The following is a 24192-nucleotide window of genomic DNA, read 5'->3' on the forward strand; positions in this document are numbered from 1 at the left end:
CGCATCTAGACCATGGCCATGAAATTTGCAAGAGCCTGAAACTCAGTAAAGGACATGGATTGGATATTTTGTTGAATCATATTTTAAACTCACCATTCTTATACTGAATGAATTTGTATAGCATAAGGATTGCTATTCTGAAGTTAGAAATTGGGTGTGTTGCTAATTGATATGTTTAGAAAACTCATGAGTAAATTGAGACTTTCTGAAGTAAGTTGCTATATTTTAGTATCTTTCCCAATTACTGACAAGGTGGCCCAGCACTGTGGCCTAGTGGCTAAATCCTTACCTTGCATCCACAGGGATTCCATATGAGCACAGGTTTGTGTTCCGCCTGTTCCACTTTTCATTCAGCTTCCTGCTTGTGGCCTGGGACATAGCAGAGGACAGCCCAAAGTCTTGGGACCCTGCACTCACATGGGAGACTGGGAAGAAGCTCCTGCCTCCCGGCTTAAGATCGGCTCAGCTCCAACTGTTGCAGCCATTGAGGGAGTGAACTAGAGGATGGAAGATCTTTCTCTCTGTACCATCTTCTCTCTGTATATCTGCCTTTCCAATAAAAAAAAATCTTTTTAATAAGTTACTAACAAGGACTAATGCATTCAGAGAACCGTGTCCTCCATTACAATAGCTGTTATTTTAAATTACTTTCAGACAGTGACAGTATAAGGCATTGAAAAATAATTTCAGAGTCATTCTCTGAAAATATTCTATGTAAAGAAAAACATTTCCCTCTTAAAGTTTACTATTCAAAAGTTTGTGTCTCCAGACCAAAGATGGACTCCCAGTGAAAAGGTTGAAAATATCCTGACAGTAGGATGCTGAATTTTCCAATGTTGTCCATTCCTACAATGTCGGAAAACACTTGAATAGCGAAACGATGGACTTACGATTGTTCATGAAGGACCATCCATCATAATACTAGAGGGGAAATCAGATGGGGGGGGGGGACTTGGGAAGGGAAGTGGAAAATCCCAGAGCCTATGAACTTATCATAAAACAGTAATAAAAATAATCTATAAAAAAAAGTTTGTATCTAACTATACATGGCCAAAGAAAATCAAACCATCCATACAGGCTGATGAGTAGTGACAGCCTCCTGCTCCATCTTTGCACCCCTGATAACAGCCCCTTGTCACTGTGCTCCTGGTTGACCAGGTAGTTATTTCACCCCAAAAGAGCACTCAACCAGAGCCCCTGAATCTTGCCATCCTAGTTGTTTGCAACTCTTTGAATTGATTGGCATTCTCCCCATTATTGGTGCTAAAATTTAATTTCATCCCTAGTTATCATCATGAATAATGACATTAAGTTTGTGCTGATTTTGCTTGCATTAATTAACCTTAGACATCACCAGCTCATTCTGAAATGATAGATGAAAGTGTAGATTGTTTTCCACATCTAAATAGTATTACTAAGATCAATCTTATGCCATGCAATTCACTCATTAAAAATATACAGTTCAGTCACTTCAGGGTATTCCCAGAGTTTTACAGCCAACTTAGAATACATCAGCTGCAAAAGAAATTCACCACTCAGTCCTCTCCCCTTTCTACTAAGACACCCCTCCTCCTAATCTATTTGTCTCTGGATTTGCCTGTTCTGCCCATTTCATGTAAAGGGAACCGTAAGTTATGTGGTCTTTTTGAAAGTCCTCTTTAATATATCCTGACACATTCACAGTTCATCTTTCTTATAGCATGTAGTAATATTTCCATTTTTAAAAGGTTTATTTATTTATTTTGAAAGAGTACAGAGAGAGACAGAGAAATCTTCCATTCACTGATTTGCTCCCTGAATGGTCATAATAGCTACTGCTGGGCCAGGCCAAAGCCTGAAGCCAGGAGCCATGAGTTTATTTCAGATCTCCCTAAGGGGGGCAGTGACCCAAACATCTGAGCCATCTTCTGCTTTTCCCAACCCACCAACAGGGAGCTATATCTGAAATGGAGCAGTCAGAACACAAACTGGTGCTAGTATAGGATGCCAGCATTGCTGGCAGTGACTTACCGTGCTGCACACAACATCAGCCCTCCATTTCTTCTTATTGCTGAATGATTTTCCAGTGTATGTATATACTACATTTAGTCTATCCATTTATTCATCAGCTAGTGGGTTGTTTACAACTTTTGGCTAATGTGGATAATACTGCTTTGAACACTAGTATTTGTATGTGTGTGTTTTCCTGTCTCTTGGATATAGACCCAGGAATGGAATTGCTGGGTTCTGTGATAATTCTGTGTTTTGATCATTGTGGAACTGACGGTTGTTTTCCAAAGCAGACACACTGTTTTACATCCTGGTATCTCGTGTAAGTGATGGAGCTTCTTCACGTCTTCACCAGTACTTGTTACCATGTATGTCTTCTGTTATAACCATCTTGATGCATTTGAAGTAATGTCTCCTAATGGTTTTGACAGATCCTTCTCTGATGGCTAATGATGTTGAGCATTTTTTTTGAGCTTATTGGCCATTCATGTGTCTTCCTTGAAGAAATGCCTATTCATAGCATTTGCCCATTTTAAAAATTCAGTTATTTTTATTATGAGGTATAAGATTTTTATCTTTTACCTATAATTTTCATCAGTTGTGTGCGATGACATAGATGTGCTTTCATTCCTTGACTTTTTATTCCTGTTCTTCTTGTTTTAGATGTGTACTCTGAGACTGGTGCCGCACTGTCTTGACTACTGTAGTCAACAAATGTTGCTAGATTTATTTTACTTTGGTAAAAACTTTCTTATTACAGTCACTTAGTGGAACACGAGCTTATTCTTCTTACTCCATCCCTGCACTAACGTAAGGCAGGTCTTAGTCTCTGAGTTCAAACTCCAGTTCTAGTGGTTTCCTTCTGCTGTCTATATAATATTACTGTAATTTATACTTCTTTGAAATAATCATTTTACAATACTGAGTCTTCCGTGAGAGAGTAGATAAACATAATTGCCGTCTCAAACTTGTAATAAAAGATTGTATATCTGGGTGGACTTTTCTGTAATAATTTTATGTTAGGAGAAAATTCTGCTTTGCTACTAAGCTTGAACAACTCTCCTCAATACAGACTCACTCATTCGTGTGTCAGGCAGTGGCTTCAGTGTTGAGGGCTGCCCTTACGCCAAGGAGCTCAAGAGTCTGATAAAGTGAGACAGAAACAATTAGAGTGAACGTGCTGTCGAAATGGAAATGTGTTCCAGCGCCGTGGGAGCGCATGTGAGAAGTAAATGAGGACTTTGCCAAAGAGGAAAGCATTGGAATCGGATCTTGGTACCAGGAGTTCTAACAACTGGGTAGGGAAAGACCGTACAAGGCCAAAAGAATAGCACATGCTAAAGTGTGGATGGGTGAGAGTGGGGAGAAGTGTTTGTATGAGGTTATAAATATTAGGAGTGTCCACATATTGAACTGGGATAGTGAAGTATGGCCACATTAAGAAGGGTCCGAGGCAGTGTGCCCTGCAAATCTGGTTTGGGTTGCAAGGCCCGGGACTGGTTGCAGTAGAACTGACTTATACTTACGGTATGATCACATCTCACCATGCCAGTTACTTCTGGTGATAAGCCAGCCTTACTAACATGAGATTTTCCTGCCTAATTTCTGATATTTCTTCTTTGCTCCATGCATTATTGCAGTAGAAGAGCCCAATTGTAGGGCCTGATGCAGTAGCCTAGCAGCTAAAGTCCTCACCTTGCATACCGCAGGATCCCATATGGACACCAGTTCATGTCCCAGCTGCTCCACTTCCATTCCAGCTCCCTGCTTGTGGCCTGGGAAAGCAGTCGAGAACGACCCAAAGCCTTGGTACCCTGCACTCATGTGACGCAGAAGACACTCCTGGCTTCAGATTGGCTCAGCACTGGCTGTTGTTGCCACTTGAGGAGTGAATCAGCAGACAGGAGACCTTTCCTCTCTGTCCTTTTTTCTGTAAATCTGACTTTGTAATAAAAATAAATAAATCTTTAAAAAATACAAAAATAAAGAGCCCAGCTATAACACCTGGTCCTTGCACACACTGAATTAAGATGGAAAATGCTATCACTGATTTGGGATTTGAGGAGTCTTCCTGAAAGACAAAGACTTTTAGGAGGCATAATCATCTGAACGGGCAAAGTCATACTTGATTTTTTTATTCACCAGCTGTAGCTATTTTCATAAATTGTCTGCCAGTGGGTATTTATGTTTCTCAGGAATTTAAAAATTCTGTTTTTTAGTGGACAGAAGACTGCAGAAAATCAACTTATCCTCCTTCTGGACCCACGTGAGTAAACCTTACATGATCAAAACCCACTCTGACCTTTGTTGAGGTTTTTTTTCTTATGTAATGATCTCAAATAAAAATGATAATGAATAGAAAACAGGTAGTGTCCTTATTCCATGGCAAGTTCCTTTTTTGAAGTTCACATACAGTGCATTTGACCAAGGTCATGGGCAAATATAAAAATACCCATTTCTTATCTATCAAAATCATAGGAAATAAAGGGGTATCTGTTTTCCATGAACTCTTTCTACTTACCTGAGCATTTTTCTCATTTTTGACAAGTAAAGACCAAGGACTGGATTTGGTAAAAAAAAAAATCTGCAATTCTCTATTGTTTCTGAAAATAAATCATCAAATTATATTGATATTTTGAGCAAAAGGGCTCAAGACCTCTTATGTGAAAAAAAAGAAATAATTTAACCTGATGTGAGGAAGATATTATAAGACAGGATTAGAAAATAGAGCAAAAATCATGTTTAGCATTCTCTTTTAGTCTAGATTTTGGTCTTTCCAAATCTTTAGCGACGAAATGAACCTGTGAGAATGACGACACAGCTGATAGGCCTACAGAATGTGGGAAAAAGGAAGCAGTGTGGGTAACAGGGAATGTTTTCTCCTATCCTTCTTCCCGCTGAGCGCGTAGTGGAGGCAGAGCACAAACCAAACCAGTGATAACAAGGTTTTTATATTTTATAACATTCAGGATCTCCCTCTCTCTTGCCCTGCTCTCTTGTCTCTCTCTTCTCTTTCTGGTGTATACAGGTGAAGCTTTAAATAAGCTAGCAAATTATTTTGGAAGAAAAAGCTGAAGAGCTCATATGTGAAGCCTTCAAGAAATGCACTTTAACACGATGACACTATTGAGTAGAAAACACGATTGTAGTGAATAAAAGAAGGTTATTCCAAGTTACACATGTGTGCTCTTATCTAAATTCTGTGTTCTAAATAGCCTTGAGTCCAGCCTTGGGATGCTGACCTCTCACCACTGTATCCATCTGATCCCTTGTGCATTTCTTTTCTACTGCTCACTGGGTGCTTAGCATTGGCCCTCCTATTTGGATGTGTGTTGTGTTACTTGGACTGGTTTCCAAGCCACCTGGGAGCCAGGTGGGTTCAGGCACCTGGTGACCAATAATATGATGACCTGGACAAAGCAAATGCTAAGTCTCGGAAATGATTAAATGGTATTTGCTGTGTGTGGTAAAGTAGGAGAATCTTCTGTGGTACTTGCTGATGGTTGAGTAACAATTACCTTAGATTGAGTGAAATGGCAAAAAAACCTAGATTCTTTGGAGTTACTCACCTTTCTGTGGAAAGAGAAAAGTTTTAAGGCAGGAAACAATTTAGAGCTAACCAATTTCCATATAATTCTCAAGCTAACTCATATTCCAGTGTTCTTTTTTTTTTTTAAAGATTTATTTTATTTTTATTGGAAAGGCAGATATACAGAGAGGAGAGACAGAGAGGAAGATCTTCCATCCGATGATTCACTCCCCAAGTGAGCGCAACGGCCAATGCTATGCCGGTCCAAAGCCGGGAACCAGGAACCTCTTCCAGGTCTCCCACGTGGGTGCAGGGTGCCAAAGCTTTGGGCCGTCCTCGACTGCTTTCCCAGGCCACAAGCAGGGAGCTGGAAGGGAAGTGGAGCCGCCGGGATTAGAACCGGCGCCCATATGGGATCCCAGGCGTGCAAGGCGAGGACCTTAACCACTGTGCCATCACGCCGGGCCCCCAGTGTTCTTTTTTAATGGGCTTTTTGCTAAAAGACCTTCCTTCCTGTCACTGCTGAGACCCAGCTTCAGTGTGTCACTGAGATCATCTCTTGGATGCCCTCACTGCCCAATTCAGTGAATATTTAATGAAAACCTTCCATGTTAGAGAGCCTGTTTTCTCCTCCCTTTTATATGCACTTTCCATGTCTGTGAATTACAGCTGCAAAACTGTAAGCCTTTCCTGTTTGGGCACTTGACTAAATGCGTCTTGTTAGAGTGTGTGTGCGTGTGTGTGTACAAACATGTACATGCATAGATGTTTACATGTATAACCTAAACGCATGCACATTTATACATGCTCTTAGTGTCTGTGTGTGTTTCTCTCCTTGCCTTGGTGTTCCTGCTCAGTTTATCTTCTGCTCCACTAGCCTGATGACCTACACAGAAATCCTCAGTTCTCCTCAGGCCCTTTTCTTTTTTGAATCTTGAGATCCAGAAGAGAGGCATGGTATGGACAAAGGACAAACAGTCTTCCTGTACCCGTCAGGTCATTCTCTTCTGTCAAGTCAGTTGACTGTTTGGCAGCATGCTTGGGTAACTAGGATGGGAGAAGAGGCACCTGTTCATCCAGCTTGACCTGTCAAGTCTATGCTGCAGATAACAAACTGAAAGCCTGTCACCTCTGGTGCTTCTTAATCCCATTAATCATTTCTGTTTTTGCTGCTCACTGGGTGTTTAACATCTGTTCATTTGTATGTCTGTATTGCGTCACCTGGTCTAGTTTCCAAGTCACCTGGGAAATCACGTGGGGTCAGGAAATAAGATCAGTATTTTGATTACCTAGACTCAGCATATTCTGAGTCTCAAAAATGATTAAATGATATTTCCTCTTTGTAGGGAAGTAAGAAAATATACCAATGTTCCTAATTTTTTCCATATTTTCTATAATTCTTTCATAAGGGGAATACTGTTTCTATAAGAAATCGAAGTACAGGTATTAAGTGTTGAGATACTTTACAACCATATTTAATGAGGGATAAAATGTGGGGTTTGTAGTTAAGTTTAAATTATTACAACAATTTAAATTGTTAGAATGAATCTAACAATTGTTAGATTAGAAGTTCTGATTAGCAAAAGGTTGATTTTTAAGAGATGTCTGGAGTGTTAATGTCCCCACATGGTTGCTATCCTTTACTGCAGAAAACAGGCTGCATCTCCATTTCCCTCTGAAACCTTGAGACTGTCCCGGACACTGGCCTGGAAAAAAAATGGGAATTTATAATAGATCGGGGAGTGTGTTTGGGTTTTGTTGAATTGTATGAGGCAAGGAATAGTTGATTGGATTTCACATGTAAAGGACATTTTATGATGATACCACCAGCAGGCTTACCTGCAGTGGGTCACACATGTTGTCATTGCTACCGGACATGGAAATGCAAGTACCTGAGTTAAGCAGTATCTGCCCATCGTTGGTGGGAAAAATTACTGAGTTGAGGACAGAACTTCGAATATGAGTTATAGCCAAGCAGAAATGGAATTTGCTGGGATGAAAAGATTTTTTTTCTGGGATTTAAGAATGATATTATTTCATTCACATGGGTATAAGGTCCAAACCAGGAGGAGAACTTAAAAGTTCTTTGAGAAGAACATAACTTACTCTTTCCATGTGATTTTGTTTAAATTTATGTTTCTAAATTTGACTATGCTACACATTGACCCCAAGCTCAGTAACAATGTTTAGAGAACTGAATAATTAGTTGTGATTGTAGAAATGTCTTTGTAAATGGAAGCACAGTGTATGACTGTAGATATAAGTCTGAGTAAGGTTTTCAGAGGCTAGTACCATTGCAGCACATATAGTGGGCACCCTCTGTTTCTCTGGAACAGAACACTAATGAAGGGCCAAACATGTTGGCTTAATTGGCTAATCCTCCCCTTGCAAGCAATAAGAAGAACCCATCTAGGTGCCAGTTCAAGTCCCGACTGCTTCACTTAACCATCCAGCACCCTGCTTGTGGCCTGGGAAAGCAGCAAAAGACGGCCCAAAGCCTTGGCACCCTGCACTCACATGGGACACCCGGAAGATGCTCCTGTCTTCAGATCGTCTCAGCTCCAACTGTTGCAGCTATCTGGGGAGTGCACCAACAGATGAAGGATCTTTGTGTCTCTCCTTCTCTCTATAAATCTGCCTTTCCAATAAAAATAAATTTTAAGAAAAGAAACAACTAAAGAATCAGATGATACTAAGTCACTGAATGGCACACCCATACAGGCTTTCTCAGTTTTGTAATAAGTGCCAGAAAATGATGTTTCTGTAATAACAGAGATTATCATAGATCATCACCAGATCTCTGATCTAGCTGTTGATAAGGACAGACAGTTTCTGTTGACAGCAGAAACTGTTGCATGCAAGCCAAGGACTAGGCAACTGCAGAATGGCTATGATAGAATAGGGGTTGGGGTTGGATTTAGTGCCAAAGAAGAAAAAAGAAGGAAGTAGCCAGAAGAAAGAGTGGAACAGCAGAGAGTACTGAAGGCTCTGATGTCAGTGCTGGGAAGTTCATCTGTGTTGCCATTCTGGGGCTTCAAAGATGCCTTTACTCACAGTGATTTGGCGATAGTGTTAGGCTGTCTGAGACAGCGTTCTGGGACTGGGAAAACACTTAGAGAAGTATCCCAAACTAAGAGTAAGTATTTACAGATACGTAGAGTGTGAAGGGTGGTGGGCATTTTCCACCAGTAATACTGAGATTATAGCTCTCATAATCTGTCTTTTCTCACAGATCATGAACTCACATTAACTTCCAGAATGTACAAGTATAATCCTGTTCTGAGATTTCTGAGGCCTATGATTATATGTGCAGCATAGGGCAGAAGCACTGGGTAGAGACAATGTTTTTTTGGCAAAATTTAGATTGAGTAACCAATGTCTATATTGTTACTAAGAATGTGTCTCAGGTATATCATTATAGATGTGACTATCTAATGCCCCCCCAAGACAAAACAATTCCAGTATTTCAAAGTGATATACCTCTCTTTACAGATATAGGGGACAAGTTCCGTGGTACACCATAAATCTTGACTTACCACCCTACAAAAGATGGCACGATCTGATGGTTGACAAGGCAGCAACGGTATGCTATGAGCCTTAAATCATCTATTTCCAACTTTACTGAATGGGAGTACATTTTTTTTTTAAAGAATCACTTTTTTAAAAAATTCAACCAGAATTTAAAAGTGCACTTTCAACACTTTCCTGCTCAGCACAAGTGAGTGATAGTGGAGGAAAAATGTGTTATTTTAAAAAGATGTGGCTTCTTGTTCTTTTCTACGAATTTTTTTGTTTCTGTGCATTTTGATCCTTTTGTATAATTACCCTTCATGTGAATAGTTAAAGATCAAGTGTTATTTTAAAAATGGATTGTGAGTACATTAATTGAAAGTCTTTTCTAATAGCACTCTTTGATCTAGCTCTGTAGAAATGTAAAAGTTTATGTCCTTTCCCATTATACCAACATTAATGAAAGCACATCTTTATATCTTTTATTAAGTGTGTGTGTGTTTGTTTTCCAGATAAAGGTTATAGTGAACACCCTGAAGAATGTAGTAAATGCCTTTGTGCCAAGTGGGAAAATTATGCAGATAGTGGATGAAAAGTTGGTAAGAAATTGTTTCCCATATATAACACACTTACACATATACACAGAGTTCGGAAAACATGGTATTTATTTGGGCATAATTCAACAATATTTTCTCAGGAACTTGTGAAAATTTGCATTTATTATGGATTACCACAAAAACTTCAGAGGGCCTAAAATCTGCAGATTAGTAATATTAGAGTAACACGACATAAAACCTGAGAAATCTCAACAGTTAGCTATTCTCTTTGATGGTTTTTAATGTATGGACTCTTGCAGAGCAATGAGCAATGTACCGTTTTCATCTGGGAGTACGAAATTTTCTGTCCTTTGCATGTTAGTTGAAGCTCATTCTTGAAGACATGATTTTGTTCTTGAGTATTTTGCCTTAGTATCTCATCTCACCCAGCATCTCTTCCAGATCTGACCAAAGAGCTGTGTTCTATGGAATCCTTTCAGAGCTGTGTCCCTTGAAGCCCACTTGGGTAGAATGTGGCCCTTATGACTTTCATTTTCCTCCTCCGTCATGCAGAAGGACCCCATTCCCAGATCCTTTTCCATTTAGATGGGACCAATAGAGCACCTAGGCCCTGGCTCCTGGAGTCTGCCTTTCTCTTTCTTCCCTCTCTTTTCTGTAAGGTGCAGAGGATAAGGAGTAGACAAAAAACCCTCATGCAGATGGGACACAGAGGACCTTGGGGTCTTTTACCACTTTGTAGTAAGAGTAGTCCTGTATGTTGTCGAGGTGACCAAAAATGTCTCCAACTTGGGCAAATCTCCCATAGTTGGGTAGGAGAGACACAAAACTGCCTCTGTCAAGGATCACTGTCCTAGAGGCTGTATCCTGGATATGTCCTCCTGATTACGGTTTACCTGCCTACCACCAAGCCTATTACCTCTCGTTGGTGCTCTCAGAGCCTTTGATTAAAGCGGTCTTCAGTGTTTCTGCCTGCCAGACTCCCCCCCCCAACACACACACACACATAAAAGTGTTGGCAGGAGCTTGAGATGAATAGGTCCCTACATACTTTTCTGCCCTGACTTCCTCTCTATTGTGAATGACAATAGGGGGAACCACACTGCAGAGTGTTTGGTGGCATGCTTTGAAATTCAACACCGTTAGGTTTTAAGGCTGGATCATTCACATGCTAGCTATGTGGTTTTGGCAGATTTCTTAACCTATCTGACTTAGTATTTACTTATTTTATGTGGCAGTTGTGAGGTTTAAGTGATACATGTAAGCGAAGCATAGTTTTAAAACATCAGTGTTAGGAAATGTTCATTAAGTTACCTTTGTTAACTTATACTACAAATTTTCACCTATGTAATACTTTGATTTTTAAAAAATTTATGTTTAGTTAGGTCATAGCACCAAGCTGATGACAAGTGGGACTTGTGAATTTTAAGCACATGTGTCAACAACAGTATGTGCTCTTCACTTATGATGTGGATGCTGGCAAGTCATGGCAGTTGCACATAAAAGCGTGATGTCCCCTATTGAACTTGCTCTTTCGTCTGTGGTTTGTTAACAGTGTATGTTAGTGTTTCTTAGCCCGAGCATCACATTAACCATGACAGATGGTCCTGTGAATGTAAAGCATATTGCACGTTTATTGTGGTTGGTGCATGAGGAGAGAGTAAGGGTGCTTGCGTGTGGCTGGAGGGTGAGTTGGAACCAAGGTGAGAAGTGTGTGTATGTGGGATGTGTGAGGTCAGCCAGGTGAAGTCAGGCAGGCATCTGCTGTCTCTGGGGAATTGGGGAATTCTGAGTACAAATAAGGATGTTTTGGAATACATAATGTAAAGGTAACTCTTTTGTATAGTAGGAACACTATCCGGGACAAATTATATGTTAAAGCAGCGATCTCAAAATATGCGTGTAGGTTAAATCATTGTCCTTGCGTTTTTCAGCCGAGTATGCTTGGCAACTTTCCTGGCCCTTTTGAAGAGGAAATGAAGGGAATCGCAGATGCTACTGGTATACCTTTAGGTAAAGTTCACTTTACAGCATTTAAGAAAGCTAACAAAATTCTTGAAAGTATTTTTATTGAGGCATGAAATAAATGTGGTAAATTGTACAGATCTTAAATATACACCTCAATGAAGCTTTTCTATTCTTTTTAAAGATGTATTTATTTTTATTGAAAAGGCAAATCAGATTTACAGAGAGAAGGAGAGACAGAGAGATCTTTTGTCTGCTGGTTCACTCCCCAAGTTCCCATCCAGCTCCCTGCTTGTGGCCTGGGGAAAACAGAGGATGGCTCAAAGCCTTGGGACCCTGCACCCACATGGGCGACCCAGAAGAAGCTCCATGTTCCTGGCATCAGATTGGCTCAGCTCCAACCGTTGCAGCCACTTGAGGAGTGAACCAGTGGTTGGAAGATCTTTCTCTTGTCTCTCCTCTCTGTAAATCTGACTTTCCAATTAAATAAATAAATCCCTAAGAGTAATAATAACAATAGTAGAATGAAAAAGAGGGAGAGTCAGGTCTTCAATTTGATGATTGACTCCCCAAATTCCTACAGCTACAGAGTGGGGTCAGACCCTGTCTGACTCTGGGTTTCCTACGTCTTTGATAGGCCCCCAGATGCCTTCCCATGAACATTAGCAGGAGGTTGGATCAGAACACAGAGAAGCCTTCTGAGTTGGAATATGGGCTCCCCAGCAGCAGCTTGACCCACTGTGCTGCAGCGCCTCCCTTCCCCTGTGTTTTTGATGATCATATGTACACATTTCTCTTGGGTATTGACCTAGGAAGTGAATTGTTGGGTTATGGAGTAGCTATACTGTTAGCCTTAATTATTCAAAACCAGTTTCTTATAGTGATTATATTGACTGTCAGTGTAGCATGAGTTTCTGTTTCCTCCAGTTAATCTTGTCAGTAATTTTATGTGAGACATTCTTCTGAGAAACATATTTTTATAGGTTTAATTTTCATTTCCATAATAACTAATAAATTGCTGACTTTTTCAGCTTACTGGCCTTTTATATTTCTTTTTTCTTTGCTTCTTTCGGAGAAAGATAGAGTGCTAAAATTTTTGCTCCATTTTTTTTTTGTTTGTTTGTTTTGATATGTATATTCAAAGGAGTTCCTCGTGTACTCTGTAAAATGTCCTTTATTAGGTATCCCAAATATCTACTCCCAGTCTGTGTCTTGCATTATTATTCTCTTATTGGTGTTCTTTAATGGACATTCTTAATTTTAATGAAACTTAATAGTTCATTTTCTTCTTTCATGAGGATGGCTTTGTCTCACTTTAAGAAATCTTTGCCTATCCCAATATTATGAAAAAATGCTTGCATGTTTCCTTCTAGTTGTTTTGTGTTTACTTTTTTTTTAAAGATTTATTATTTTTTTATTGCAAAGTCAGATATACAGAGAGGAGGAGAGACAGAGATGAAGATCTTCCATCAGATGATTGATTCCCCAAGTGACCGCAGTGGCCAATGCTGCGCCGATCCGAAGCTGGGAGCCAGCAGCTCTTCCGGGTCTCCCATGCGAGTGCATGGTCCCAAGGCTTTGGGTCGTCCTCAGCTGCTTTCCCAGGACACAGGCAGGGAGCTGGATGGGAAGCCAGGATTAGAACTGGCGCCCATATGGGATCCCAGCACTTTCCAGGCAAGAACTTTAGCCACTAGGCTACCACACCAGGGCCTTGTGTTTACTTTTAACACTGACACCTACAACCTGTTTTGAAATAACTTTTTAAATTTTTTTATTAAGCTTTATTTATTTGAAAGGTCATACAACAGAGAGAAAAGTCTTTCATCCCCTTGTCACTCCCCAAATGGCTGCAATAGTCAGGTGTGGGCCAAACCAAAGCCAGGAGGCAAAAAATCCAGCCTGTTCTCCCACCTAGGTGGCATGTGTCTGCGTAGTCCTCTGCTTTCCCAGTGCATTAACAGAAAGCTAGATCAGGCAAGCAGCCCAGACTCAAGCAGGCATTTTGAAATAGGCTGATGTGAATGATAACTTGTTATGCTGCAATACCAGCCCATTGAAATAGTTTTTGTGTATGTCAAGGGTCAAGTGTTTTTTTCATATGGCATATCCTATTGATTAGACACTGTCTATTAAAATGACTGTTCTTCCCTCAGTAAATTAAAGTGGTATCTTTGACATACTTCACATTACTGTAAATAATTTGTTTTTGATCGAGGGCTTTCTACAAAATTTTATTGATCTCTTTCTTTTTTTATTTTATTTTTATTTTTTTATTGTTATTAACATTGTATTATGTGATACAGTTTTATAGGCACTGGGGATCTCTTTCTTTATATTAATACCATGCCACCAGACTTCCTATAACTTTTTTATATAAAAAATACTAGTAAGCCAATACTAAGTACCAAGAGCAAAATGGATTCAGATTCACACATGATTCATAATAAGAGTGGAATTTAACGAATAAGCAAAAAAAATGTTGGATTATGATGAAAAGCACATGTTGGGGCCAGTGCAGTGGCTCAACAGCCTAGTCCTGCTGCCGACAGCACCAGCATCCCATATGGGCACCAGTTCGTGTCCCAGTTGCTCTGCTTCCAGCCCACATTCCTGCTTATGGCCTTGGAAATCAGAGAATGACTCATCTCCTTGGACCCCTACACCCATGTGGGAGACCCAGAAGAAGCTCCTGACTCCAAATCAACTCAGCTCTGGCATTTGTAGACATTTGGGGAATGAACCAGCAGAGGGAAGATCTCCCTCTTTCTTTGTCTGTCCTTCTCTCTGTAAATCTGCCTTTCAAATAAAAATAAATATGAAGAAAAGCACATAATAAGCTTAACAGGTTGAAATGATATAGGACAGAGCAAATGTGTTATGTGTCTTTGAATTAAGTGCTATGTTAGAGAATTATCAAGAAATGAAATATTCTACCATAGAATATAGGCTTTCTTGGCAACTTTGCACTAATTATTAATAGGTCTTAAATCTCCTTTTTCACCTTGGAAATGTTAGTCATATTGTAAAAAAAAAAAAATGTTTATTTTCAGCCCACAGCCAAGAGCTAGCTGTGTTATATTATCATGCCTGTGCTCCCCAAAGGAAATGTAAAATGAGGCATAATGGACAGTATTTCATAGCACAATTCTAACTTGCCCAGATATTTAGTGCACCAAGTGGCTGCCTCTTTTAGGGTCTCCTTTGTCTTTAGTCTGGGGAGAATAGGCAAATGAGTATGCCATGCCGTGCAGCCAACTATGCAGGAACACTCAGATCCCACATTCTCATGAATCAAAGAGAGTTAAACTTCTTTACTTGTCTCATACCATTATGGTTTAGTCTGTTAACAAAAATTCTTTCTCTTCTCACAGGAGAGATTATTTCATTCAATATTTTTTATGAATTTTTTACTATGTGTACTTCAATCATCACTGAAACCAAAGAAGGTAAATATGTACTGAGGAAAGTCTTCCAAAGCAGTGGTATTAGAGCTCAATGTGTAAATGGGGTCTATGTTTGTTTATTTTCTCCAGAAAATTTTTATAAGTGCACTGAAAATAATCCTTATTTAATATTATTATAATGGCTATTAAAGTTTAAACAAGATGCAAACATCCTACACGTTATTTTAGAGTAAGAAACATTCTTAACTCCTCGGTCAGCTAAGCCCCTCTGTGTGTTAGAAATACTCACAGGACGTCGTTCCTTATCTTCATAGTTGTAAAGATGTTTGTGTTTCTGAAGGTGCCAGAACAAACCTTCCACCATTGCACTAGCTGTGTTGTCCTTTGTTTTGTTTTGTTTTGTTTTGTTTTTGGCTAGTTCCCAAAGTTCAAAGCACAAAATGCCTTCCCCTGATTCACCCTGATTTTTGGTCTGTGTTTTGGCCTGCTGCCACCCTGATAGTTCCAGCTGGAGGTGACAATCCCTGAAAGCAAACACTGATTGGACACATTAATTGGGGCCCAAGATATCTGTGTCCTGGCAGAGCCATCCCGTGGAGGACCAAAGAAAAATCATTGGCCCTTTTCTCATGTTCTGATTTTTGCCATGAGCACTGAGCTCTCAGGTTTGAAGGCAGTATGTTCCAGATGCTATGATGACAGCAGTTTCATCTTAAGACTTACACTATCAGACTGCTTCTTAAATGAAGCAGTTGGTGAAAATGAATTAACCAAAACTAGGTTTCTAGTTATGATTTAGAATCAATTATACTGTCTTAATAGCTATTGAAGTTCTCTTTGCTTACTGTTTTAAATAGGTCATCTACTACATGGCAGAAACATGGATTTTGGAATATTTCTTGGGTAAGTGTAGGGCACAGTATTCATCATTCCATTAAAAGAGTAGATTGCATTACATAAATGAAGAGTTAAGTAAGAAGTCAAGGGCACAGTGTGGTCATAAGTAAAGATAACTGGATCTTTTAATTTTTCCAAGATAAGCTGGACCCACTGACTCTATTATGTGAAAATTTAGATCTGAGAAATGACAGCTAATAGCATAAGTTCGACACATACTTGATGGCCATAGATGCAATCTGTCTCATGTATTGCTTAGAAGAAAGAGCAACATTCTATGGGCTGTGTGTCGTGACACTTCTTTTTTTTTAAATTTATGTTTATATTTTTATTTGAAAGTCAGATATACAGAGAGGAGGAAAGACAGAGATTTTCTGTCCGTTGATTTATTCTCCAACCAGCTGCAACAGCCGGAGCTGAGCCGATACGAAGCCAGGAGCCCGGAGCCTCTTCCAGGTCTCCCACGTGGGTGCAGGGTCCCAAGGCTTTGGGCCATCCTCCACTGCTTTTCCAGGCCACAAGCAGGGAACTGGATGGGAAGCCAGGCTGCTGGGATTAGAACCAGTGTCCATATGGGATCCCGGCATGTGCAAGGCAAGGACTTTAACCACTAGGCTACAGTGCCAGGCCTGTGACACTTCTAAAACCATGAGTTTTGTAATAATAGAACAACATTTCATTCCAGGGCTTGTTGTTAATAGTCTGTATAAGAGTGCGAGTCGGGCCCGGCGCGGTGGCGCAAGTGGTTAAGGTCCTCACCTAGCACGCCCGGGATCCCATATGGGCGCCGGTTCTAATCCCGGCAGCCCCGCTTCCCTTCCAGCTCCCTGCCTGTGGCCTGGGAAAGCAGTCGAGGGCGGCCCAAAGCTTTGGGACCCTGCACCCGCGTGGGAGACTCCCGGAAGAGGCTCCTGGCTTCGGATCGGCATAGTATCGGCCCGTTGCGCTCACTTGGGGAGTGAATCATCGGACGGAAGATCTTCCTCTCTGTATCTCCTCTCTGTATATCCGCCTTTCCAATGAAAAAATAATAAAAATAAAATCTTTAAAAAAAAAAAAAAAAAAGAGTGCGAGTCACACTTGAATTTTGTGTGCCTCGGTTTTATCAGCAGGAAAACAGTAGACAAAACCATCTGTGGTTTTAAAGATCTTGTCATATTCATCTTAGGCTCATCCTTGTTCTGAAAATGTAACTGAATTTTTGTCTTTTGTAGGTGGAATATAAATAATAATACCTGGACCGTAACTGAGAATCTAAAACCTTTAACAGTGAATTTGGACTTCCAAAGGAACAATAAAACTGTCTTCAAGGCTACAAGCTTTGCTGGCTATGTTGGCATGTTAACAGGATTCAAACCAGTAAGGAATCTTATTACATGGCTTCACGGGTAGCTTTGTGTCCTGCTTTTACTGTCTCTGAAGAGTCAGGGGTTGGGAGATCTAAAAAAAGAATATGAAGCCCCGGTGCATCCACTGTATTTCTTGTCACTTTCATAGGTATGAGGTCACATGGTAGAGGAGATTAGGAAGGAAACAAAGGTGTCCTCACCTGTGAAAGGGCATGCAGCCAGGCGGCAAGGACTGGGAGTCACAGTGTGGACTCTGACCCGGGGCTGAGTTCACAGGCACCTGGGGCAGTATGCACTCTTCAGTTTCCGCTCCAGAAAATATGGCATGCTTGTCTCAGATACCAGATGGGAAAATGCTTTAAGCTTTTTAAAGGACTTTTTAATGTAAGTTGTGAGACAGAGAGAGAGAGAGAGAGGTCTTTCCTCTACTAGTTCATTTTCCAAGGGGCCATAACAGCTGAATCAGAGCCAAGCTAAAGCCAGGGACCAGGAGCTAGCTATATCTGGGTCTCCACACGGCTACATGGTAGGAATAGTCCAAGCACTAGGAACATAGAGCTTCTGATACTGAGCTCACACTCCACCCTGGTGCTTCAAGTGGCAGCTTAATATGCTGCACCACAGTGTGTGCCCAGTTTAGATTTTTCTTTGTATTTCCCCATGACCCAAACCAGACCTTCATATGCAGCTATAAAGTAAAGGGTGGAGCTTTAAAGACACTGGTTGAAGATTTTGACTTCACTGCCTTGTCCTTTTTTCAGGGACGGTTTAGTCTTACCCTGAATGAACGTTTCAGTATAAATGGCGGTTACATTGGTGAGTAGGGGGTAACTGAGATGGGAATTTCACAGCTGTTGGAAGAGGAGCACTGGACTGTCCCTTCTAGGGAGACCAAGCTTTTCCATGGCCTGTGCCACCCTATGTGTTTGCTGTTTTCCAGGTGTCTTAGAATGGATTCTGGGAAGGAAAGATGCCATGTGGATAGGGTTTATCACCCGATCAGTTCTGGAGAACAGCACAAGGTAAAGTGATTAGTAGCTTAATTATCAGCTATTTAGTTTATTTTCAAGTATATCAGAATGCAAAAATATTTCCCAGGGTGCTATTTACCTTCTCTTCCTTTGCGAACTTCTTCGCTGAACTTTCGACACTCATGTAGAGTTACTCATTTCCTTTGTGTGTTCTCACCACACAAAAACGAGTGGAACTATCTAAAAAAAAAATACAATTATTTAAACAGTGTTCAGGATTCAGACTCTATGAAAGGTATTTATTCATCGTTTTGTTTTAAAAGGAAATCACTCACATAAAAGCAAAATTGTACCACAAAATCATCATTTAAATAACAATGAAGTAACCTAAATGTTCTGTTGAGTCTCAGGGCAGAAATAGTACATCATCAAAACTGTTTCCTTCAGCTGTCACTACATCCACATAGCTTTCAATAAGTGGGCATGGAGTCTGCCTGTCCTACTTTCAAGGGAGTAAGATTTAGATGTCTTCTTGTGTAATTCATTCCAACTCATACTAGCCCTCATTTTCAAGAAGTTTAGCTTTTGTATTCCCGAAGTCTTACATACTGTATAATACAGTTTCCCTGTGTTGTGAGGTTGCGTGGAAGGCACTGACAGAGTGGAGAATGATGCCTTGAGTCTTTTCTGTCTCTTTTACAAAGAGAGGGGCCTTGTGCAGTTCCCAACTCACATCTCAGTGTCCCACCTCATGGCAGGGTCATTTCTCCTGTAGCTGTGTTTTCACCAGCTGGTTTTAAAAAAGCGAATGTCCCTCAGATGTTTGTTTGTCCTTAGTTTCCATAGACCTAAATACTTCTAAATCACCTAAAATATTTTTTTGCCTGTTAAAAATGTTTCTTTGGGCCCGGCGCTGTGGCCTAACAGCTAAAGTCCTTGCCTTGATCGCGCCAGGATCCCATATGGCCGCCGGTTCTAATCCCAGCAGCTCCACTTCCCATCCAGCTCCCTGCTTGTGGCCTGGGAAAGCAGTCGAGGATGGCCCAAGGCTTTGGGACCCTGCACCTGTGTGGGAGACCCAGAAGGAAGTTCCTGGCTCCTGGCTTCAGATCGGCGCAGCACCGGCCATTGCGCTCACTTGGGGAGTGAATCATCAGATGGAAGCTCTTCCTCTCTGTCTCTCTTCCTTTCTGTATATCTGACTTTGTAATAAAAATAAATAAATCTTTTAAAAAAATGTTTCTTTATAGTTATGAAGAAGCCAAGAATATATTGACCAAGACCAAAATATTGGCTCCAGCATACTTTATCCTGGGAGGCAACCAGTCTGGAGAAGGTTGTGTGATTACACGGGGAAGAAAAAATGCCCTGGATGTGTACGGGTAAGAAGATTTGTTAAAGCGAAATAACTGGAGAGGATTAGGCCATTTGGCATGGTGGTTCAAATATTAGTTAGGATGCACACATCCCTTGTCAGACTCCCTGTGTTCAAGTACCAACTCCACTCCCAATCCTGGCGTTCTACTAATACATATCCTGGGAGGCGCTAGGTAATGGCTCAACTACTTGGGGCCCTGCCACCCAAGTGGAAGATCTGGATTGAGTTCCAGGCTCCCAGCTGTGGCACGCCCTGTCGCAGGCTGGGTGGGCATTTGGGAATAGAGCCAGCCGATGAAAATCTCATCTCTCAGCCGTTTGAATAATTAGCATTGTAAATACATCTACCTTCTAAAGTAGAAGCAAAAGCATACACTGATGTACAGGTTTTAAGACAGGAAGCCTATAAGGAATCTCTCCTTTTGTATCCAGATTGATTCCTAAGCAAGGAATATGGTATGTGGTGGAAACAAATTACGACCGTTGGAAAAACCCGCTCTTCCTTGATGATCGCAGAACCCCTGCAAAGATGTGTCTAAACCGCACAACTCAAGAGGTATGTTGGTGATGTCATACATAGAAAGAAACTGTCACAATTAAAGATGGTCTTAATGCTAGCACTGTCTTTTACTCTAAATATTTTACAAACTGGCATTCCTCAGTATCCCCAGACAATCCCCACTGGTTGGCTGGTTTGTCTTTAAGTTCAGTAGCAGAAGTTTGCAATAGCTTCTTAGTCCAATGCTGGATGCCATTCTGTGCACTTGAATAGCAGTGGGTAATCCAAGGGGAAAGGAAGAGAGAAGAAAAAGTCATACCTCAGAAAGATTACCTCTGGCAGTGACCCCAAAGCCTTCTAGGAGCACTAGGGCGGTGGTGGGTTGAGGTTGAAGAATGTCTTGGTTTTTGATGGCCCATTTGTATGGATAAATGTTGCCAACATCTGTATTGCACTTACTGAGCAAAGCTATTTTTGTTTTAGAATATCTCATTTGCAACCTTATATGATGTCCTGTCAACAAAACCAGTCCTCAACAAGGTATTGTGAAATGTTCACACTGATTTATTCATTTAGTGACCTTCCTGTTAGCTTGGATCAGTCTGAGCACAGAAGTTTTATTCGACTTCAGACTGCTTTTTAAAAAGGGCAGTGGCGGGGCAGTGCGGAGGAGGGAGTTACTGTGTGACTAAGCCATGGCTTTTAGAAATGCAACAGAGAAGGGAAATTACAAGACTTTATTTTCCAGCTTTACTTATAAGACATTTCAGTGAAGCCTGGCATTTAGCTCTTGACTTACGCTTATACAAAAATCTTATGCTATACTCTTTAACACCTAAAACTCACAAAAGCAGCATCTGATGTCCATTTTCAGAGAAGTGTGAATGGGTGGGTTAGAGTTTCTCTTCAACTTCAACACACTATTTTTTCTTTTTATCACACATAGCTGAAAAGTGCAGAAACGTAAGTCATACCATTTGGGAATAGTTGTTCTGTGTTCAGGCGTCCCTTCTCTCTCGCACACTCCCTAAAACAGGCATGTGTCCACTACATCTGCTCAACCAAACAGCCTGCCTTATCTCCCCAAGCCCTTGCACAGCATCTTCCTGCGAGTTCACAGTGACTTCCATAGTTTATCTGTGCGCTCTGTACCTGCAGAGTGGAGATGGCAGATAGCAGCACTGCCCGGGACACTGCTAGACACTGAGGATGGTGCCAGGAGCTTTAGGTTACCAGGGGCCATGGGGGAAGCAGTGAACTGCTCAGGAAGGAGTGCTTGTCATATTTATATTCCTAACTTGGAGCCATGGTTGCTTTCATTACTGTATTGTAATGATTATATAATTGATTGGTATAAATATGTTAGTATATAACTGTTATATATTCATTGCTTAATATTAAATAATTTCATAAAGAAAAATTTAATGTGTGTCAGAACATCTTAGCATTGAAAATATCCTTAAAGGAACAATAAATTTTCTTTCAGCTGACAGTATTCACGACCTTGATGGATGTTACCAGAGGTCATTATGAAACATACCTGCGGGACTGCCCAGACCCGTGCATAGGCTGGTGAGCACACAGGCAGCTGACCGACCACACTCAGAGACACAGAGTCATGGTCTCCAATATGGCTGTCTGGGCAGGGCCACATCTCCTGCAGGGACTGAGTATCTACTCAAGTTTTTTGGAGTCATGAGCTCACTCTTCTGAAGTTGTTTACAACTTCCACACTGTTTTTGCCAAATCAGTTGATTCTTCTTACAAACAGGTAAAACAATCATCTAGAAACTTGCTGCCTTTCATTTCACTTTGACATTTGGAATTGGATCATTAAGCCCTGGGCGACCCACATTCACCGAATAATCCAGGAGTCTCTTGGCAGGTGCACTGCAGTGCACCTGTTGGACAAATGTGTGCATGAATAGCCCACGTGATTCAGGTTTCCACTTCTACTTTTGTAGATGGATGCTTTCCTAGGTTTCAGACTTGGCCTCCTGGTTCTAACCTCTGTTAAAGCTGCTTTGCTGTTAGTGACAGCAATAGAATTTTACTACATTTGACTAAGGAATGAGACACCCAGCTGTGTGTTTCTTATACTGGGTAATGAATGGCCCACTGACTGTGTAAGCAGTACTTTGGAGGGTCAGTGAAGTAAGCAGTGTGCAGGGCAGTCTTTTATAGAAATAACCAAAGTGTTCCTTTTATCCCATTTATTCTATTTCCCAGTAACCCCAAAGAGTTGGTAACTTGAAAAATTGAGTCCCTGATTCTGAATTAGTAAGTAAACATGTTCACAACCCAAGTAAAATAGGAAGTAAACTCATTATTATGAATTCTCATTAGTATCATTTGATAAATAAATGTTTAATTTTTTCTTCTGATTAACAAATGCATTTTTAAAAATTTTATAGAAGTTATTAAAAATGTTTTCTGGAAATCAATCTACTTATGCAGAATACTAATGAAACTTGTTAATCTAACTTTCATAATTAACTGTGAAATACATGCCATTGGTGCAAGATTGTGTCCATATCATTTTGTATGATCTTAGCTGTATCTTGGTACTCAATAAACAGCCCTTGGAAGCAGTGTCAGCTGGCAGTCATGCATGCTGATGAGGTATGTATATAAGTGTTGCTGTGAGGGTGGGGGTTGTTATGGAGATACACAAGCTGAACATAATACCTGTACTAAATATCAAGTTATGCAAGTAGGTTATTACATAGGTAACTAAATGGTCTGAATCTTGCATGACTAATACTTACCACCTCTTGGCCAGCATCAGCCTAGTGTGAAGGTGTCCACAGGCAGCCTCCACCAACCCCCAGAGAGGACATAATGAAATCAGTTCCAGCATCACTCAACTAGAGCAAGAGGAATTACAAGAGGGTTTGTGTTAAAATAGAATTCCATTGATGATTCCAAGGATTCCATTCCTTCAGGTTCTTTCCCTCTTCAGGCAAACTTGATCTGTTTTTCTTTTTTTTTTTTTTTTTTTTTTAAAGATTTATTTTTATTATTTTTTCATTGGAAAGGCGGATATACAGAGAGGAGATACAGAGAGGAAGATCTTCCATCCGATGATTCACTCCCCAAGTGAGCCGCAACGGGTCGATACTATGCCGATCCGAAGCCAGGAGCCTCTTCTGGGTCTCCCACGCGGGTGCAGGGTCCCAAAGCTTTGGGCCGTCCTCAACTGCCTTCCCAGGCCACAGGCAGGGAGCTGGAAGGGAAGCGGGGCTGCCGGGATTAGAACCGGCGCCCATATGGGATCCCGGGCGTGCAAGGCGAGGACTTAACCACTTGCGCCACCGCGCCGGGCCCGATCTGTTTTTCTTAATGTCATACTCTTTGAGGTGCATGATAACAAAATGAGATAATTGTTCTAGATTGATTCCTCAGTAGTAAATTAAAAAGTTTAGAGGAAGTGGTTGGCATTAAAATTTTAGGCAGTATTGTGTAGTTGCAAAGCAGTTTATAAAATAGTGTCTACAGTATAAACCTATTTATGTCATACTCTGGGTGTGTACCTAATGAATAACAAAATACATTTCTAGAAATGAAGATGGCTGAGGGAGTATTACCCAAAATGCTGACTGTGATTGCCCCTGGATAGCCATAAATACTGTTGTAATCTTGAGATGGGAAGATATGCATACGGTGAATGTTACTGACACAGTGTTTTTAGAAGTACCAGACAAAATTAAAGTTCAGGTAGGTCCCAAACCATGGACTCTCTCTGCCTGCCTAGTTCAAGAGAGGTCATTGGATGGAGAGCTGACACATCTGGTTTCTCTGCAGGCCAGACTTCAAGCTACCTCAGTAAGAGGTGATCCAGAACTTACTGTGTTCCAGACTATACGATAGATACAGCCTTGACATATTTTATCATAAGTAATATTCTCAACAAGCCAGTTACGTAAGAGTATTCCAAAAAGTTCAGGGAAAATGGAATTTAAATTTAAGTTTAGAGAAAACTTTGAAAATTCAAGCATGTGTACTATCTTTAAGAAGTTCATGAAAGGCACCAGTATTACGTAGCAGGTAGAGCCACCACCTGCAACACTGGCATCCCTAGTTGCTCCATTTCCAATCCAGCTCCCTGTTAATGTGCTGAAAGCAACAGAAGATGGCTCAGTGTT

The 24192-nt window shown here is 40.8% G+C and overlaps 1 protein-coding gene across 2 annotated transcripts in view; it reads left to right on the forward strand.

The window, feature by feature from the left end:
- Positions 1 to 22644, forward strand: part of ASAH1 (N-acylsphingosine amidohydrolase 1) — a 29200-nt gene extending 6556 nt beyond the window's left edge. Inside the window, exons 2-14 of one of the 2 annotated variants that reach the window (XM_040965704.1) lie at positions 4209 to 4255; positions 9011 to 9101; positions 9541 to 9627; positions 11517 to 11595; positions 14922 to 14996; positions 15812 to 15857; positions 17066 to 17210; positions 17962 to 18016; positions 18141 to 18222; positions 19422 to 19553; positions 19981 to 20104; positions 20531 to 20587; positions 21534 to 22644. In XM_040965704.1, coding sequence (XP_040821638.1) covers positions 4209 to 4255; positions 9011 to 9101; positions 9541 to 9627; positions 11517 to 11595; positions 14922 to 14996; positions 15812 to 15857; positions 17066 to 17210; positions 17962 to 18016; positions 18141 to 18222; positions 19422 to 19553; positions 19981 to 20104; positions 20531 to 20587; positions 21534 to 21623 — 1110 coding nt within the window. In that variant the 3' untranslated portion in view covers positions 21624 to 22644. Of the gene's footprint in view, positions 1 to 4208; positions 4256 to 8980; positions 9102 to 9540; positions 9628 to 11516; positions 11596 to 14921; positions 14997 to 15811; positions 15858 to 17065; positions 17211 to 17961; positions 18017 to 18140; positions 18223 to 19421; positions 19554 to 19980; positions 20105 to 20530; positions 20588 to 21533 lie in introns of those variants that run through there. The other variant, XM_040965705.1, reaches the window with a different exon arrangement.
- The last annotated feature ends 1548 nt before the right edge of the window (positions 22645 to 24192 follow it).

The sequence above is a fragment of the Ochotona curzoniae genome, unplaced genomic scaffold (assembly GCF_017591425.1).
Source record: "Ochotona curzoniae isolate NIBS_2020 unplaced genomic scaffold, NIBS_Ocur_1.0 scaffold_4505, whole genome shotgun sequence".
Taxonomy (NCBI): domain Eukaryota; kingdom Metazoa; phylum Chordata; class Mammalia; order Lagomorpha; family Ochotonidae; genus Ochotona; species Ochotona curzoniae.